General features: G+C 52.2%; 1 protein-coding gene across 13 annotated transcripts in view; it reads left to right on the top strand.

Annotated features, from left to right (window-relative positions):
- Positions 1-19,119, top strand: part of Sh3pxd2a (SH3 and PX domains 2A) — a 197,209-nt gene extending 178,090 nt beyond the window's left edge. For all 13 annotated transcript variants that reach the window (XM_003474945.5, XM_003474944.5, XM_063244642.1 and 10 more), the window contains 4 exons: positions 3,675-4,012; positions 4,999-5,048; positions 7,831-7,950; positions 10,064-19,119. In XM_003474945.5, coding sequence (XP_003474993.1) covers positions 3,675-4,012; positions 4,999-5,048; positions 7,831-7,950; positions 10,064-12,025 — 2,470 coding nt within the window. In that variant the 3' untranslated portion in view covers positions 12,026-19,119. The remainder of the gene's footprint in view (positions 1-3,674; positions 4,013-4,998; positions 5,049-7,830; positions 7,951-10,063) is intronic.
- The last annotated feature ends 442 nt before the right edge of the window (positions 19,120-19,561 follow it).

Raw genomic sequence — 19,561 nt, 5'->3', positions numbered from 1 at the left:
GCTTTCCTGACCCTTGGGTGGTATCCAAAGCCTGCGGGCTTCACTTCCTGTGGTTGGACTGAGACTTGTCTTTCAGTGCACCTGCTTCCAGGAGATGCCCCTGCTTTCTCTAGGGCTGCTACCCTGTGGGGCCTCGACCTGGCCTCTCTCCTGGTATCTCACCCTGCTGCCTCTGTGGGTGGGCCCTGGGGACACCTACCTTGGCTGCCACAGCAAGCAGTGCTGTACCCTCTGTGAACAGGACTGCGTCCTGAGTGGTCTCAGAGGGTAGGCTCCTGCTGTGACACCTCCATGACCAAAGTGACCGAGGTACTCGTGGGACAGTTGTTCTGAGTGTGGTGAAACATGACGGTGTGAAAGGTCTGTGCTGAGGGACAGGATGAAGGCCCTTGGACACTCGGAGGCCAGACCTTAGGAGGACCTGACAGGACACAGCACCATATCACCCTGGCCTGCCTCCTACCAGTCAGAATGGAGGTGTCCCCTTCTGCACACTTGGACTGCGGACCTGCACGTACGTTACCCAGAGCCACTGCCCTGGGCTGTTATGGTCTCTAAGCAGTAGAAATTAGGACCAAATCAAAAGTCCAGCAGCCTTACTCCAAGAGACAGAGGCCGGCAGCGTCCTGGCAGGCTGGTGACTTCATCCACTTGGCAGTCATTCATAAGACTGATCGCTATTTTATTTTGCTTTGATTTTTAGTTTTCTAAAATGATCAGCAAAAGCAGTCAGAGCTGCTTCCAGTCAATTCTTTCCCCACAGCCTAATCTTCTAGCCAGCAGGAGTGTAAACTGAGGAAGCTCTGCTGAAACAGTTCCACCTTAAGGAGGCTGCCAGATACCCTTTAACTGTGCCACTTCGGAACATTCTGGGCCTTTGGTTGATCTTCATTTCCTGTCTTTCTTCTCTTTTCCCAGCCCTACACACACGCACTTGCACGCTCACACATAGGGCTCTCCCACCCCCAGCCTGTTTCCCTCTGAAGTCTGGGCAGCAGCTACAGGAATCAAACCTAGACCCCCATCACGCCTGCTGCCTGCACTTCTCTGCCTGCAGCTAAGCTCTGTCCATGTAACACGAAAGGACACAGACGGCTGTGAAATAAGAACGTTTGAGGCTATAAGCAGCCACTCCCATCATGCCTACAGGCCCTCTCCCCAGAACTACCCACTGTTCACCCAGAAAGACATTGGCAAAGGCTGGAGCAGTTATCTTCATCTTTCTCTGGGATTCGAGGCCATTGCACTCGGGGCCAGGCACTGCCACACCAGCTGTGGGACCCTCTGGTCCTTGCTTTGCTTTTCTCAACCTTGGCTATTGGCCTAGAGGAAGGTCAGATACTAGTTGCTGCGGCATTTTTTTTTTTTCTTTCCCCTTGAAAGTGCCATGTAACCCAGGCTGGCCTCAAAATCATGATTCTCATGCTTCCCTCCCAAGTGCAGGGATTACAGGTGTGCACCACCGTGTCCAATTTTACACACTAGTTGCTTCCATCCACCCCTGCAGTTCTGTGCCTCTGTGTATGCTTGGTACATTCAGGAGCTATCACTGTGGAGGATACCTGAACAGTGCTCCTTGAGAGAAGAGATTTGGCCCTACTCCCGTGTATTGATATGTTCAGAGCTGGCCAAAATATTTCTTTACCGCCTCAGAATTGGCTTTCATCAATGCTAATGGGTCTATTGAGGTGCTGATGTGTGGTCTTTAAAACAATATGACAGGTCAGTGATGCCCCACCTGTAGCTCCCAAGTAGTGTGTGCACTAGGCCTAGTGATGCCACTGTATCAGCTGAGACCGAGGCTCCACAAAGAATCTATGTCTAGGGCTGGGGATTTAGCTCAGTGGCATAAGCACCTTGCAAGCAGGCAATTGTGAGTTTGATCCCTGGCACCAATAAAAAAATTTTTAAGTGATAAAAAATAATCTATGTCTGTGACAGCTCAGGGGCATGAAGATGGCACATCAGAGCTGCAGCACCAACCCCTGAACGCGAGCTACTTACTCAGCCTGTAATATGCAGGTTATTCTTCCCACATCTCCCTGCCTCTGTGTATTACAGAGGTCCTAGCAGGCCTCCTGCCCAGCCCAGCTCACAGCACTCATGTACTTCCTGCCATTCTCAGTCACTCACCCCTGAGCCACTCTCCCCTTCGTGAATTAATAAAACCCTGGTTTGCCCTGGCCAAGGCCTTCATTCTGATTAGCCATTGTTCTGACTGGACCTAGGACCCCTTAGCCTCCATACTACAAATATGCCTTAGTGTCTTTATTCTCACCATGGGCTGCACTGGAAGGGGTGGATTGGAGTTAATTTATTGGAATTCCAATAGCTTTCCCCTGGGATTACAAATACAAACTCCAGAGGACCACGACAAAGTCTCCCTATAGTCGTAATCCCAGCTTCCATTCCTTTGTTCACTCATGTTTGCCTCCTGGGCCTGATCCCACATCCCTGGGACATGGCTGTCACGACTTACCTCTTACTCAAGCTTCCCACAAAACCCAGGCATGGTGATAGAAACTTCAGCTTTGTGTTCTGTTCTAACCTAACAAGCTTCCAGAGAACTAGGTCACTTTGGGGCGAGGGGAAGTCGTCAGACATCTGGCCTGGAGTAGTCATTCCAAAGACCCAGATGTGTCCCAGAGAGCAGTTGGGGACATTACAAGCCAGACTTGGGGACATGGGCCACCCACTGCTGGGTCAGGAAGTGAGCTCCAGTACATTTGCATGAAAGCCCCACCCCATGGGGGCAGTTGGGGCGGGAGCTTGTTTTAAGCAGTCATCATATCCCCCCAAGTTAAACCAGCCCTACCATTTTGCCTTTTGCTGTTGTTTAGGAGCCGTTAGTCTTGTTCCATTTTGTTTTGTTTTTGTTTTGCCATACATACCAGTGGTTTTCATTTCACCTCCTCTGCGCTTTTATCTTGTCATTTATGGCTTCTGCTTTTAAGTCCCACTTAGAACAGCTTTCTCAACTCCCAAGATTAGGTAAACATTCATGACGCCTTAAGTTAAAATTTTACTCTATGGTGTGAGGCCAGGTCTCCTGTACTTGTTTCTCCTAACCGGATAATCAGTTGTCCTCAGATCACCTACTGAATAATCTTGTTTTTCCCTACCAGCTTCAAAGGTTCCCTCTAGCTTCTCTGTGGACCAAACTCTGTACAAGTAATCTATCTTCTGCAGTGACACCAACACCCTCGTCTGTCAGGCTGTTTTGTGCCCATCTTCTGGTTGCTGTCCATCTGTCTGCCCTTCTGGACCCCTCTGTAGTTACTCCATCCTTAATCTTGCAGAAAAGAAGAAAACTGAGCTCCAGCAAAGGAACTTGTCCAAGGACCTTAGATTGAAACTTTCACCTGTGACAGTTCTCTCCTCTCTTAACACTTCTCTTTCCTGCAGGGCAGTGGTGGCAAACATGTGGCATGCGTGCCAAAGCCAAGTGTTCGCTATCGTTGAAAAACTCTTAAATGTTCCCCATCACTGCCACACCACACTCATGCCATCTCATTTCTTCTCTCTAGAATTCCCCTCGACTAAGTGCCAAGTCTCTGACAACACATGGTAGAGAAGGCTTCTCTGGATGAGGCCAGATGGAGACCAGGGCCTAGGAGTAGAGAATAGTCAAGCATCAGACTTCTAATGTTGGTGTGACCCACCCCTCCCCACAGATACCTGGGCAAAGAGGGCTGGGCGCCAGCATCCTACCTAAAGAAAGCCAAGGATGACCTGCCAACCCGGAAGAAGAATCTCACAGGCCCAGTGGAAATCATCGGCAACATCATGGAGATCAGCAACCTGTTGAATAAGAAGGCATCTGGGGACAAGGAGACACTGCCCGCTGAGGGCGAGGCCTCTGAGACCCCCATTGCTAAGAAGGAGATCAGCCTGCCCATTCTCTGCAATGCCTCCAGTGGCAATGCCTTGGGTGTTCCAGAAAGGACTATCTCCAGGCTGGCCCAGGGCTCCCCAGCTGTGGCCAGGATTGCCCCACAGAGGGCCCAGATTAGTAAGACCCTTGGATGGCCCCTGGGTGTTCCTATGGGGTGGGCATGGGTATGAGGAAAGCCAGAGCAACCCAGGGCTTGTGATGGCTTGGTCCCTGCAGCTGCTGAAGGTGGACTGCAGGGTGGCCAGGCTGCCAGGGTCTATCTTCCCTATCGAGAGCTGGGGTGGCCACCTGATGAAGGAACATGTGCCCAGAGCAAGAAGTAACTTCTTTCTGTCTCGGGGGGCCTTAAATGCCCACGATGGCATGTAGCTGATTTCTACCACAGAACATAAGCTCTCCTCGTTATTAAGTGGGGGGTCCTAAGCAACGGTGGAGCAAGGCTGTGGAAGAGCACCTTTCGGGCTCTGGCCTCTCTTCCTCTCACTTCCCACCAGTTTTTAGAGCCCAAGAGACCAGGAATTAGGGACAGATACACCTGGGCTTTCTCCAGGAACCTCAGATCTGGACTCTCTGGCACCTTCCGCCTCTGAACCAACAGTGCCTTTGGTTGGTGTTAAACTGTGTTTTGGATTGCTGCTCTGGGTGTGTCCTGCCATTCTTACAGTCTGGAAGAATGTTCTTTTTTGAGTTTAGCCTTGAACTTGTTAAGTTGGCTGTCTTGCCTGAACCCTTTTAGGCAGCCACTTGGGAAATCTTCATTCAACAATCACCTCACTTGCTGGGCTTTGTGCTGGTTCCTGGGGACTTAGGATTAAGCATGAAATAGACATGCTCTGTGCTCCTAACTTTTCTGATCAGATAAACCTGTGTAGCTGTACCTTGAACAGCACCCATAATGTCTCTACCACATTGTGCACATAACACGGGCTTCATGGATCCCCTAAAACACAGTCAAGGAATCTGTAAAGGCCTGTGTTTCCCTTGCCTACCATGAGTTAGGGCATCAAGTTCTTTATCCACGTGGTGGGTGCCACCTCAGGACGCAGGTGCAGGTCCCACTGCTCATTATCACACTGGGATTTATGAAGTCCTATCTATTTTAGGCTCCCCGAACCTAAGGACAAGACCTCCACCTCGGAGAGAATCGAGCCTGGTATGTGTAGTAAATGTCTTCTCCTCTCTTCCTGGGGACAGGCGGCAGCAGCCCTGGCCACTGGCTGTGCTGCCACAAAGCAGCTGGCCCAAAGGCTTCTAGGACTGGGGAGAGAAGGAAGCTAGTAGATCTGTGCCTTTCTGTGACCCTGGATGCACAGCTGATAATCAGAAATGCACTGCACTCCAAAGCTAGACAAACCCATCTCAGCCACTATACCGGCAGGCATAAATGTTAGGACTGACTGGCCAGAGTGTCCAGCAGGGCACTGGCAGCAACTGGAAACAGACCGGCTGTTCCTGTGGCCTGGAAGCCTTTCAGCTCTGCCTTGCTCAGGAGTACCTGGTGGATGGGCTAGATGCCCAGCCAGAACCTGGGAGGGAGAGGGCAGCCCAGAAGCATCCTCCAGGGAAAGGGGTGAAATGTAAGGACCAGGTCACACCAAAACTGAAAGAGAACTAATGCTTCTGGCATCCCTGACTCTTACGGGTGGCATTTCCTAGTGATGGGTCTCAGGCAGGCAGGTGTGCAAAGTCTGGGCTCATGCTGGTGATAAGCTGAGTCCTAGGACCAAGGGCTGTCATCAGAGGCAGCAAGCTGCAGGCAGGGATAGGGTCAAAGCTTGGAGCCTGCTAGGTATGGACTCACATTCCACTTCTCACTCTTAAATGGAGAGAGACCTTAAAAGTCACTTACCCCACACAAGCTTCAACTTCCTGTCTGTAAGATGGAGGTAGTTGTGGCTGCCTTCTACGGCTGTCGTACCCATGAGCTGCACTAATACACACATGGGACTGGCGGGGAGGTTTCTGTTCCCTGGGTTGCCTCTCACCTGTGCAGCAGTGCTATCTGGTGCATTTAACTCATACCTGGACTTGGCAGAAAGTTATGGTGGTCACTGCCCCAAAGGAGGGACAGCAGCCCATGCAAGAGCAGCCCTCTACATGGAGAGCTTCTGAAGATTCCTCCCCTGGCTTAGATTCCAAACCTTCCTTATCCCAGTCCTCAGTCCCAGTGTAGTTTCTCTTTTCCCCTTGGGAACAATGAGTTCTCCTTCCCTCCCATCTCTTTTAGTCCCATCTGATTTTTTTCAGGCAAACTTGATTTGGGCTTGAAAGGCTCCTCCTTCCACCAGGATCGCCCAGGCAAGCTGCTGCTCCCTGGGATGCCCTGTGAATTCCATGCGTGGTTGTAGAGCCAGGCCCCAGGACCTGGACCGATTCCTCCCCAGAGCCTTGACACTGGCTTCCTCCCACCCCTCACTCTCTCAGACCCAGGCTACCTCAGTTTTGACTCGCAAGATTAGGACAGCCTGAGCCTTGGAGGATGAGAGGAGAGTTTGGAGGAAGCTGACCTTTGGCTTCTGCTTGCTGACCCCTTCTTAATGCCCCAGTTGGACCACAAATTATGTGCTTTATCTGAGCAATCCTCCTAATGGCCCTGATATTAGTTTCGTTTCACAGATCAGGAAACTGAGGCTCAGAGATGTCAAGGGCTCAGGACTACACAGCTGGAGAAATGCTGAGCCTGGAACCCAAGAGGCTCCTGGGTCTTCCTGCCTTAACATAGCTGCTTCCTCATCCTCCTGTTTTTTGTTTTGTTTTGTTTTGTTTTTTCAGTTCCCTTTGTTCTAACCCCTTTTGTATAAAGAAGGAGACCATTTCTGCCAGGGTGGAGGCCTATTGGAGGTCCAGCCCACCAGGACCAGTTATCACTTGGTTCACTGCTAAGTGCCAGAGGCCTGGGAGCAGCATCCAGCATGTAGTATGTGTATAGCAAACAGCTACAAAACAAACGAATAAGACTCATGGATCACCATCGGACCAAATCCTTTCTTAAAAATGAGTAAATAAATTTGTGTATGTATTTATTAGAGACAAGCACTAGCTCAGTGGTTCAGGCTGGCCTTGACCTCACTATACATCCCAGGCTGGCCTCAAACTCACGGTGATCCTACAGCCTCAGGTTCCCAAATGCTGGGATTCCACGCTCGGCTGAGACCACATCCTAAGCATCCTTGAGTACAATGCTTGAAGTTTTCTGGGTCTATATCCAAAAGGCACTGATACATCATTTCTGTAGCCTCAGCTATGTTAGGAAGCTAAGGCAAGAAGAGTGCAAATTCAGGCCCAGCCTGAGCCACGCAGACCCTGTCCCAAAACAAAAAGTAAAAAGGACTGGCGATGAAGCTCAGTAGTAGAGCACCCCAGGTTCCATGCCCAGCACCACAAAAAATTAAAGCCATTTAGGACCTCAGTGTGTTCTTCCTGCCCACAGACAAGGGTCCAGAATCCAGTTCAGGGCTCATCTGTCCCTTTAGCACCGCTGGGCACAGCTGAAGCTTTCTCCCCCTGGCCCACTGCCTTCTATGCACCTACCTCACCCCCAGCTCCTGACCACCTAATGCCAGGTGCCCCACCTGCAGGTGGCAGCTCTGTTGTCTCACAGGACAAATTCCTGGGTTTTGATAGAACTTCTCTGCTTTTTAGTTTTCATTGTGGGAGCCAGGTATTGAGGTACCGAAGAACTGGTCCTTGTGAGAGAAGGGGTAGAAATGCACAGATTAACAGCATGTCCACAACTTAGGCCAGTCCTCCCTAAAAGGGCAGCCTCTTGGGGTGGACTCTGAGACTCCAGGGGCAGAGGCCTGTGGGCCAGCTTCTGTCTCACTGGTGTCAATGGTCACACACTCACCCTGGGGCCAAGAGAGCAGCAGCCCTTGAGGCCTTGTGACTGGCCAGATCAGCTGGCCTTTTTCTGCTCACCTTGTTCTCCACTGTAGGGCTTCCAGTTGCCCAAGCCACCAGAGCCCCCTTCCGTTGAGGTGGAGTACTACACCATCGCTGAGTTCCAGTCTTGCATCTCCGACGGGATCAGTTTCCGGGGCGGACAGAAGGCAGAGGTAAGCCTCCTCTGGCTGAGGGCTGTTACCTCACTGTGGCGCAGGGCTTGGTACCCAGGTGAGGTCTTGATAGCAAGGTTTGTGGTGGGGAGCAGGTGGGAGTGGCACCAGAGCCAGCCTCACAGCTACAAGTATTCGATGAATGCTAGCAAGTGCCACAGGCAGCAAGAGGTGTCCAGGGAGCTCGGGCCACAATCAGTGATGATTGTACATTTCTGGGGATTGAGCTCAGGGACTTACAGGATAGATCCCCAGCATTTTTTTTTTCCTTGAGACAGGGTCTTGCAAAGACTCTGAACTGCCCAGGCTGGGCCCTAACCTGAGATCCTCCTGCCCCAGCCGCTGGGAGTGCAGACCTGGGCCACTATACCAGGCTACCATGGGTTTCATCGCTTTGATTGCAGAGCCCCTCAGAGCCTAGAATAGGGGTGGCACCACGTCTCCCCCAGAGCACTGATGTAGCAGCTTTGACCAGGCATGTGTGGCCCCAGAGCCTCTTCTCTCAGGAGCTGCTGAGGGCCAGGGCCCTGCAGAATACACACCCAGAAGTGCTATTGTTGGGAGAACACCCAGCACTGGCTGTGTCCTCCCCAGGACCATTGGCCCCTGATATCATCATTTCTTCCTCATGGGCTTTGAGCATCTCTCTCTGCAAAGGGGTAAGAGATCCTTGGTTCCCTCCTTATCCATGGAAGATACCATTCTGAGACCCCAGGGGGTACCTGAAATCACAGACAGAACCCAGCCCTACAGAGCTCCTTTTCTCTACTTGCACACCTGTGACAAAGTCTGACCTGTACATTAAGAAGTCACAGAAAGCAAACCTGGGAGAAGAGGACATAGCTATATTTTGTGGCCTGTACAGAGCATAGGACACAAAGGAAGTCTGTGACTCAGTCATTTTTTTTTAATGGCTTTGAGTAGTCACAGAGTTTAGTCCAAGTAATACATATTGACACTGTCAGGTTCCCTGGCAGCCTCTGCCTCCTGAGGAGGGGACGTCCCCAACATGAGCATTTTTTATCACATGTCTGGAACTTGAAGCTAAATTTCCAAGAGAAGTGACTTCATTTTCTCCATGAAACTTAGGCTTATAGAAAGCCTTGAAGGCTTTGTACTTCGGACCCACCTGAGCATGGGTATTAGGTACAGGGTAGCCCAGGATGAAGGATGGATGGAGGACCAAAAGAAAAACAGGGCTGAGGAAGAGAGCTGGCTGTGACATTTCCCACCCTGCTTCAAGCGTCACCCCGTGGTACCAAGGTTTTCATGTCCTCCCTGCGGGTTCTCCCTGGGGCCTCCTCCCCCAGCAGTGTGTCACAGTCCCAGCCTACCTTCCTGGATGTTTCCCAGTCCAGATGAACCCCTGCACAGCCAGCATCGACACTCCTGGCCATTAGCCATCTCAGGTAGATGGTAAGGAAAAAGCTCCTTGAACTAGTTGACACTACCTAGGAATGACCAAGAGCCCCTCAGGCCTTCTGTAGGAAACCGTTCAGCTCAAAGTAACCTGTTCGATTGGTGAGGTTTCATTTCCCCAGGCAGTGAGATGTTCACAGGCAGTGGATGCTGGGGAGATGCTATGCCTGGAAGCCTGGGTCCCAGGACTGTCCCTACATCTTGCCCAGCATAGTGGTCCACGCCTGTAATCCCAACACTTGGGAGGCTGAAGCTGGAGGATTGCTTCAAGTTTGAGGCCAGCTTGAACCACAGAGTGAAACCCTGTCCTAAAAAGACAAAAACAAAACAACAACAAAATAAACTCCTCTGCATCTTCCATGCTCACCTGAGAGGCCCTTCCAGGGTATTTCAGGGAGGATCTGCAGTTCCTCATGCATCTGCATCTGTGATGCTAGGGCTTGCACATGGCAGTTGAGGGAAGGAGGAGGTCTGCTTAACCAGCATTGACAGGCTTAGCGGACCAGGGCAAGGGACTTGGAGAGTGAAAGCCTCCATCCTGGGCTTGAGTCCTGATCTGCTGTTCACTATACTTGATCCTGAGTTCTTGCCCAATTTCTCATCAGTAAAGTGAAGGCAGCCTCCAGCCAGTGTGTGGTGTTCACAAGGGCCCAGAGACCTGCTGGCTCACTGCCCATCTGCCCTCTTCTCCCAGGTCATCGACAAGAACTCAGGCGGCTGGTGGTACGTGCAGATCGGTGAGAAGGAGGGCTGGGCTCCTGCCTCCTACATCGATAAGCGCAAGAAGCCCAACCTGAACCGTCGTACAAGCACACTGACCCGGCCCAAGGTTCCCCCACCAGCACCCCCCAGCAAACCCAAGGAAGCTGAGGAGGCCACTGCAGGTGCCAGCGAGAGCCAGGAGTCCCCGCTGAAGCTCAAATATGAAGAGCCTGAGTACGACATACCGGCCTTTGGCTTTGACTCAGAACCAGAGCTGAGCGAGGAGCCCACAGAGGACAGAGGCTCAGGGGACAGGCGGCCTGCCCAGCCACGCAGGCCCTCACCCGCCTCCTCCCTACAGCGGGCCCGCTTCAAGGTAGGCGAGTCGTCAGAAGATGTGGCACTGGAAGAGGAGACCATCTATGAGAACGAGGGCTTCCAGCCATATGCAGAGGACACTCTATCAGTCAGAGGATCCTCCGGGGACAGTGACTCCCCAGGGGGCTCCTCCTTGTCCCTTGCCAGGAAAAACTCCCCAAAGTCAGGTTCCCCCAAGTCATCCTCACTCTTAAAGCTCAAGGCAGAGAAGAACACCCAGACAGAACTAGGGAAGAACCATTCCTCAGCCTCCTTCTCCTCGTCCATCACCATCAACACCACCTGCTCCTCATCTTCCTCCTCTTCCTCCTCCCTGTCTAAGAACAGCGATGACCTGAAGCCCCGCTCTGCCTCAGACGCAGCCATCCGTGGCACTCCCAAGGTTGGGGCCAAGAAAGATGCTGACGTGAAGGCCGGACTGACCTCCTGCATGCGGGCTAAGCCCTCTCTTCGGCCCAAGCCATTACTGAACCGGGCAGAATCACAGAACCAGGAGAAGATGGATATAAGCACTTTACGGCGCCAGCTGAGACCCACGGGCCAGCTCCGGGGTGGCCTAAAGGGCTCCAGGAGTGAGGATTCCGAGTTGCCCCCTCAGACAGTCTCAGAGGGGCTCAGTGAGAGGTCCAGGAGAGGCTCAGCTGATGTCATCACCCTCTCCACTGCCACTCCACAGTGTCCCCCCAAGGAGTGGGAAGGGCCAGCCACCTCCTATGTGACCTGTAGTGCCTACCAGAAGGTTCAGGACTCGGAGATCAGCTTCCCTGCGGGCGCCGAGGTACAAGTGCTGGAGAAGCTGGAGAGCGGGTGGTGGTACATCCGGTTTGGGGAGCTGGAGGGCTGGGCACCCTCCCACTACCTGGTCCCTGAGCGGCAGGAGCAACCCGAGACCTCTAACACGGAGCCAGAAGCCGTGAGGAGCAAGGAGAGTGAGGGCAAGTCAGACAGCCTGGAAAAGATCGAGAGGCACGTGCAGGCGCTCAACACTGTCAACCAGAGCAAGAGGGCAACCCCGCCTGTCCCTTGCAAGCCCCCCGGGGGCTTCGGCAAGCCCTCAGGTGCCACAGTGGTGAAGATGCGGAATGGCGTGCGGCAGGTGGCGGTCAGGCCGCAGTCCGTGTTTGTGTCCCCACCACCCAAAGATAACAATCTGTCCTGTGCCCTGCGGAGAAACGAGTCCCTCACGGCAACGGACGGCCTCCGAGGCGTCCGGCGGAATTCTTCCTTTAGCACCGCACGCTCGGCCCCCTCTGAGACCAAGGGCCGCCTGGGGGAGCGCGCTGCCAGCCAAGGGTCGGATTCACCCTTGCTGCCCACCCAGCGGAACTGTGTTCCCGTATCCCCTGTGCGCCCCAAGCCCATCGAGAAGTCCCAGTTCATCCATAATAACCTCAAAGACTTGTATGTCTCTATCGCGGACTACGAGGGGGACGAGGAAACAGCAGGCTTCCAAGAGGGGGTGTCCATGGAGGTACTGGAGAGGAACCCCAATGGCTGGTGGTACTGCCAGATCCTGGATGAGGTGAAGCCCTTCAAAGGCTGGGTGCCCTCCAACTACCTTGAAAAGAAAAACTAGCGGGGGCCATAGGGTCCCTCCGGCCAGTGTGGCGCTGTAGCTGCCACTGGATGAGCAGTGACCACGAGTAGACAAAAGGGGAAGGACAGCCTGGGAGGAGGGGGGAGATACAGCATGGAACCTAGCAGAAAGTGTGACCTCCCTCACCTCTCCCCAGCTAGGAGGAAGGGGATGAGCAGGAAAGGGAATGGCGGGGGAGAACTGAGCCTTGGACCCAAGCGTGCACCACAGTGACTTTGCTGACGGACTGTGCACCATCGGGGACCAGCAACACAGAAACCCCGATCATGCCTTTGCCGCAAACCTGGAAAAGATGTGATTGTAGGGACCTCTGGGGTCCTGCCCCGCTTGGCTCTTCTGGGGCAGGCATCTTGCCACAAAGGTAGCCCTGGTATTGTCCTAACCTGTATTTGTGAATTGTTCAAGGTTCCCAGGGATAGCCACTGCCCTCAGAGGTGAATGCGTGTGAAGACACCACCAGCCCTGAGGCTTGGAGGTGTCTCATGTGAGCTTGTGTGCCCCTGGGCCAGGCCACTGTCAGTGTCTTGTAGGTGAGAAAAAAGTGGTTCCAAAGTGCCAGCGAGGGTCATCCTTCTTAGATGTCCCTGTTCTGGCCTTGAGGAGGAGCCTGCCCTTCTCCGGGCAGCCCTTGGAGGAGGCATTCCCACTGGGCCCTTTGTGCCCAGCAGACTTAAGGGTGTCTCTCATGGGTGATTCCTTGGCGTGTTTCCAGAGAGGGGTATTGATTCGGGAATTATATATATATGTCAGGTCTTGGGTTTGGGTCTCACTCGGGTTGTTTGGGAGCCCGAGGGGGGCCGGCCTCACACGGGAGGGTAGACTTTCTGTTGTACTCTGTAGGAGGGGTTTGTTTTGATTTGTTTGCTTCTGGCTTCACGTGTTCCCCTCCCAGATGCCAAAGTTGTTCCCTTTGGTTTCCACTGTATGGACAGTGCCTGGGGATGGCACTCGCCAGAGAGATGGGGGCTGGTTAAGTCCCAGTCCCATACTCAGCGATAAAATCTTCTTTTGGCCCAACTGCTGGGGGGTGGGGGGTAAAGACTCTCCCCAGAGGGAGGAGAGCCTGATGTCGGAGAGGAAGCGGCTGGCAGGCCATTCATTCTGTGTACGTTCTCCCACCAGGCGGGCTGAAAGCCTTACATAGGAACTGTGGAGAAACGGCCATGGCCCCCACCCTGGGTAGAGGGGACCCCACCTGGGCCCTGGGTCACACTGAATGGACACCACCAACCACCCTCTTTTGCCTGTTGGCAGCACTACAGAGAAGACAGGACCCCTATGCCAGGTGCTAGGTGCCAGCGCTGTCTTCCCGCAGGGCAGCACTCTGGCGAAGAGAGAAGCAGAGGGTGAAGTCTGCTGCAGATCCTGTGTCAGCTCTGGACTGTGTCTTTCAATGTTGACATTTCAGAGGGGACCATCCAGCTCAGCAGCTCCCCAAGGACTGGCCGTGGCTGCTGCCAGGAGTGGATTTCGCACGTGCCTTTGTTTGGGACAGATCAGGCCTCAGAGCTGCCCCATCACTCAGTCGGCTGGGCTGGGGCTGCCCACCCCTCGCCGGGCAGGTCAGCCAGGACCCAGCATCTCGGTTGCCCCAGATCCCAGAAGCCTCTCCTGGGGTCTCCCAGCCCTGGCAGATGCTCGCATTCTTTGTCAAAGGGCCATGGTGAGGTAGTTTTGTTTTGTTTTGCTCATGAGCTTAAAATTGAAATTAGTTACTTTATTTTTTTCTGCTGGACAGTATTAAATAGAACAGGATGTTGAGTTAATCTGCTAGATTGCAGTACTAATGGTAGTGGTTTAGTGTCCTCATATTAATATTATTTGTACTTATTTGAACAATAATGATAAGGAAGTGGTTCATTATTTTTTAATTAATGCACTTTAAGATGGAATGAAAAGAAGCCCAGAGAGCAAAGTGCATTACTTAAAGATGCAGTATATACTTTTCTCGTTTTTAAACAGCACATATTTATTAAAAGAAAAGTAATTTATGATTATTTAAAATAAAATTTAAAAGTAGCGAGACTGTCGGGTTAAAGGACCTTCCACAGATGCCTCCCAGGGGTAGGGCCCTCAGCCTCGCTCCACAGATGCCTGCACTGAGCCGGTGCCACCACTCACACCAGCCCCAGCTGGAGGGACAGGGCAGCTGCTGGCCACAGAGCGTCTCAGTAGGGCCAGCCTCAGCACTCCCCAGAGCCTGCCCTCCCGCCCCATCATCCACACTGCCCGGCAGGCTCTCTGCAGCCCCCAGGGACCCCCTCTCCTAGATTCCCAGCAGGACTGGAAGGGACCAGGGAGGTCACTCTGTGCCACCCGTATCTGTTCTGCAGCCTGAGGCCAGGAAATGATTTTCCCTAAATCACACGACTAGTTCACAGCATGCTTCCCGCTGCGTTCATCCTGTCTCGGTTCCCCCCTCCCTGCCCCAGTTTATCACGTGGTCATCATGTTTACATTGTGACGTCCAGCCCCAGGGTGGCTGGGAGCTGCTCAGGCATCCAGGAACAGTGGAGAGTGCTGCCACCTGGTGACAACACATGGATAGTTCTGGGCAGTGAACAGGAAATTGCCGTGCCTGTCTCTGCACCACACCCTCGCCTTCACACACTCCCCCACAGCACAGCACAGCACAGCACACACCTGCAGACCCAAATTTGTTAATACTTGAAGCAAGAAGGTGCATGCCAGTCCTTCTCAGACTCAGCCAGGGGTGCCAGGCTTCGTGCCCTGCACTCCTCGTCTGACCCAGGGCGAGAGGGCCTTTCCCTAGAGCTACTGAGCTACTTTGTGACTTCAGAGGGGGCTGCTGGCAGCAGCGGAGGAGGCCTGGGCTCTGACCCATCTGGAGGAAAACCAGATCAGACTTAAAGGAAAAAAGAATGAAATCTCAGCAGTGTCCAAACCTAATTTTCCATTGGTTGCAATTGAAAATGTGAAATGATGTTGTTTTGCTGTATACTGCAACTTTAATCATAATGAGCCCTTCTGAGGTCATTATTGAGGTTTATATAATGCCCGAAGATGCATCATTTGGTGCTTTGTTCTTCTTTCACTTTAAAGGCCTTTTTCTTTGACAAGGGAAGAAAAGATTTTCATCTCTGTCTCACTGTGCCCCTCTTTGTCACAGCACGCCTGGGTGCATGGCCTAGCTCCTCTTCCCACTAGGCCACCAGCCTTGGGCACAGCGAGGAGGAGCAGGAAGGGGCACCCCAAGCAGCAGAGGTACTGTCTGTGCTGTGGGTCCCTCCCCCCGCAGTGGCTGTGGCTAGGTCTTAGCCTGTCCACCCCAGCCTGGCCCCAGACATTTCTCTATTCCTCAGTTCTCCATCCTGACGAAGGCATTATATAGAATCATTGTAATCACTTTCAGATGTTAGAGCAGCATATTTTCCTGGCATTTATACCCATGGCTTTCCTCAGCAAGGCATGTTACTGCTTTCATCTCTAAGGAAAAGGGACAAGGGAATTTCCGCCAAGCATTATTTTCATATTACTAGTACTTACTGAGTAGATGTAGGACTATTTAAGTTTAGACCTTGGTTTGATAGTTTGTGTTGATTTCAAGGGAGAAAAAAGATGAAATAATCCCTACTCCTCCTGTTTTTTGTATTTAATATATTATTTCTTTAAGGTTACTAATTTCCCTAGCCCCCTCCAAATACTTTGCATTCTCAATCGAAAATGAAAACAATCTGAGAGACAGAAAAAGTGCAATATTCCAGGAGGGATGCCAGGGTCAGTGAGAGGCAGGAGGGAAACCCCGTGGCCCCATCTGCAGAGGGTGGAAAGGGAATCAGAATCGTGGCACAGATGCTGGGACCTGTGAGGTTTGATGTTTCGGCCTCCTCTGCCCCTCTCCTTCCCTGGCAAGATGGTAGAGGTCCCCACCAGGGGACAACCCCTTCACTTTTGCTTGTGTCTACCCAGAAGAAAGGGGTTCAGGGAAGTGGTCTGGGACTCTTGAATCCCAGGCCCATCTGCAGAGTGAGGACATTCAGGAACCTGTCCTTGTGTTCGTTTCTGTCGTCTTTGTAGCCAGCTGCTCTGAGAGACCTGTCCTGAAAGCCCCCAACAGCCCTCTCACCCCAGGCTCCCGATGTTTGGACTCTCACTCTTTTGATGTACGTTTGAATCTTTCTAAAACTGTGGAACCTCAATTCAGTTTATGGGCAGGAACCCTGGATATAAGCAAATCCATTTGGAGGGTGTGGGTACCTTAAGCCCCACAACCCCAGACAGATCCAACTCCCTTAGACCTGTAGTGGACCTGGGCCACTCATCTTGGTATCTGAGGAGTGAACCCTGCCCCTGCCACACCCCCCAAAGCCCTACCCCCCAACAGTGTTCAAGAGTTCTCCGAGGAGACTCCAAGGGGTCTGCTTGAGTCTGCAGATGGGACCCCCACAACAGGTACCAAGCTGGCCTTTCCTCTGTGCAGGTGCAGGAAGACACAGGGCAGGAAATCTCTGGTCCAGGCACCCTGAGTCCACCCTGAGTTTGGCAGGTGTATCCTTGCCACCTCGTTACCTCCACCTCAGTACTGTGTGCTTGCTGCTCCAACCCTGGGTTGAGTTTCTGCACAGATAGGAATGTTTGTACTCGGAGTAAGACTGGGCCCATGTAAGTATCTTACTCTCCTTGGAGGAGGAAATCTACAAATCTAGTCTCAGAATCACCATGCAAAGCTCTCTGGAAAGAGAACTGTCCACATCACTAAAGAATTAAGATTCCCTCACTTTTTTGAGGGCTGTGTATTGTGCCTGTGTGTGTGTGTGTGTATGTGTGCACGCGCATGTGTGAGTGTTGGTAATTTCCCACTTGAGCTAAATAACATGGAGTTACAGAAAAAAAACGTTGGACAAGCTGTCTCCATGGAACAAGTCCTTGGCATTGGGCAGGACCCAAGGGACTCGCAGCTCCTGGCAGCAAGTATGTGTGCGTGTGTCATCCATACGCACAATTCTGGCTGGAGAGTGCAATGTGTCTTATTATTATTATTAATTATTTTATTATTTAGTTGGAAACTTCACACTGGCATTAACAGATCTAGCAGAAGCAGCCTAAGCTGTTGTCCTGGGTTCCAAATAAAGATACAGCAGAGAGATTGCTACTCTACATGGAAATGCTGAGTTGGTTATTAGGTCACCCACCTGCAGGTTCCTCACCGCACAGGCAGACTCCCACTCCTCATCCTGAGAGTCATCAGTAGAGAGGCCCCGTAAGATATAAGAGCAGCTGGCCTGGGTTCCTGTTTCTGAGAACCAGCCTGTGGGATGCTCAGCAAGACCTGCAGTGCACACAGCAGTGGCTCCAGGGCCTGCCTGGACACTTCATGAAGCAGTGTAGAGGGGCTCCCCTGGGTCTTACTGAGGCTGTCTCACCCCTGTCGGGCAGCCTCGTGTGTGGTTCCAAGCTCTTCCATCAGAGGCAGGATCAGTGACCCAACAGGCATTGGCCACGGCGATTTTAATTTTCCTCCCGCTCTGTCCTCACCTATAGATGCCTAGACCTGGATCCCGTGTGCTCCCTCTTTCTCTGTGCTGTCTTTCTCAATCTCCTGTTTGCACTTGACCTTGACAGTGAGCATCCTCAGTCATTCTAGTCCTAGAACCTAGTGGCCTTACACAGTGGGATCCCAGTGCTGAAGGTCCCTGCCTTGCTCCCAGTTCCATCCTGGACAGTGGCCTGGACCTTAGGACCTGCATTGTTTTAGAGCAAAAGGCTTGACTGAGCACGTTGGAGACAGGGAGAGGTACGTTGGCAAGCCTGAGTGTGTGCGTGTCTGGGGCGGTGTGGGAAGATAGAAAGAGTTTGGAGGTTTGTTTTGTCATTATTGATTAGAAGGCAGAAGTTGATGCTGAATGTTTCAGAAAGTAGAGAGCAGGTAGGCAGGAAATTTCATGATTTGACATTCAAGGGTCCCTCCAGAGCAGAAATTTGGAAAATCCTCCAAATTTGGCCTCTGAAGAAGCCAGCAGACCAGATTGCTACTCCCTGGCCATGAGCTGATCTTTGCAAACGGGCATTGATTTACTTAGTGGAGAAGGGGTCTTGTAAGCAACAAACAAGTCTTTGGGTTTAGAGGCCCTTTTTCCAGCAGACTCACTTCCATCTTCCAGGTTCCCGCTGACTTTGCCCACTGCCTTTGTCTCATCCATAGCTGGCCTCTCAGGCTGTGTGAATCAGGCATGATTGATTGTGATGGGCCTCACAGTAGGCACCCACTGTCCCAAAACTGAAGTGCAAGGTCTGGTAGGTCGGTCTGGGAGGAACATAACCTCGCTCACCTTCTACTGCTGGCCTGAGGCTCTTTTGTACCTGCAGTGGTTCTGTCTGCCCGGCACATTACAAATCGGACAGCTGAAGGGAACGCCCATCAAGTTGCTCTTCCATTTTTTTAGTGGCTTCTAACCAAAGCACACTGCTCCGAAAGAGTTAGAGCAGGGTACCTGGCCACCACTGTTGGATTTTCACCCTGTTCTCTGCAGCCGGCTTCCTTAAAACCCAGGATACAGCATGGGCAGTGGGTGACCCTTCTGGTCCCTGAGAAGTCTGCAGAAAGTGACTTGTGAGCAGGACAGGTGTGAGTGCCCATCACTGTGGGCTGCATGGTTGCAGGTGCACTGGTGGATGTCACCAGGACCCCAGAATTGTAGGAGATCCCTCGTGGCCTCCACACAGCCCTGCCCTGCTCCTGATGGGCTCCATGGGTCCAGGTTTTTTCCTTTCCCTCAGCAGAGAAACTGGACAGATGCAGTGCAGTCAGCATGAGTACTAAGATATTCCCAGGTTCAATGGTGGTGCTAAACTATCTCCATGTTTCTGATATTTTTAATGGTGGGCTGTTTCAATCACCACAAACATGCAGTGCCGTGGGGAAGAGACCCCACTTGGCCTGCTACTTTCCACGTGTCCTTTATCACTTTGATGGGACTCTTTGGTCTGCAAAATGCTCTGTCTTGGCATGCTTCTAGACTGTAAGACTTGGGTTGTTTTGTTTTGTATTTGGTTTATGTTTACATGCATCTTGTATTTCTCTGAAAACTAAATAAAGTTTTTGGCCTTTTTAACTGAACAGAATCACCTAATTCTTCTGGACACTGGAAAATCCACTCACCTGGGAGCTCTATCCCAGGATGAGTTCTAGAATCCCAGGCCCCTCCCAAAGATGCAGGAAGGGGAGTTACACTGCCACTATTGTTGGTGAGAACCAGGCTAAAGCTCCCCAGCCCCCTTCCCATCTTCAGGAAGCTTCTGGAACTAGCCAGGCCTGAGTTCTCTGCTTGGGCCCAACGCTCACCTCCTGGCGCTGGACTCCAAGTAAGCAGAGCAGGGTGGTGCTGTAGGAAGTTTCAAGGCCGGTTTGCAGCTGGGTAGCCAGAGCATCCTCCCAGGACGAGGCAGGCAGCCCTAAGTGCCCTGAGGCCTGGCTCTGCATGAGCATAGTACCAGCTTAGTCGCTGGCCAGTTTGGCTGTCTCCACTACCCTCAGCTTTTCCCATGTCCCAGGTA

This window comes from Cavia porcellus, unplaced genomic scaffold, assembly GCF_034190915.1.
Source record: "Cavia porcellus strain 051 isolate PalLab524CR breed Dunkin Hartley unplaced genomic scaffold, mCavPor4.1 scaffold_2, whole genome shotgun sequence".
Taxonomy (NCBI): domain Eukaryota; kingdom Metazoa; phylum Chordata; class Mammalia; order Rodentia; family Caviidae; genus Cavia; species Cavia porcellus.
Note: the sequence above shows the minus strand (reverse complement) of the source record. Positions and strands in the feature narration are given on the sequence as shown.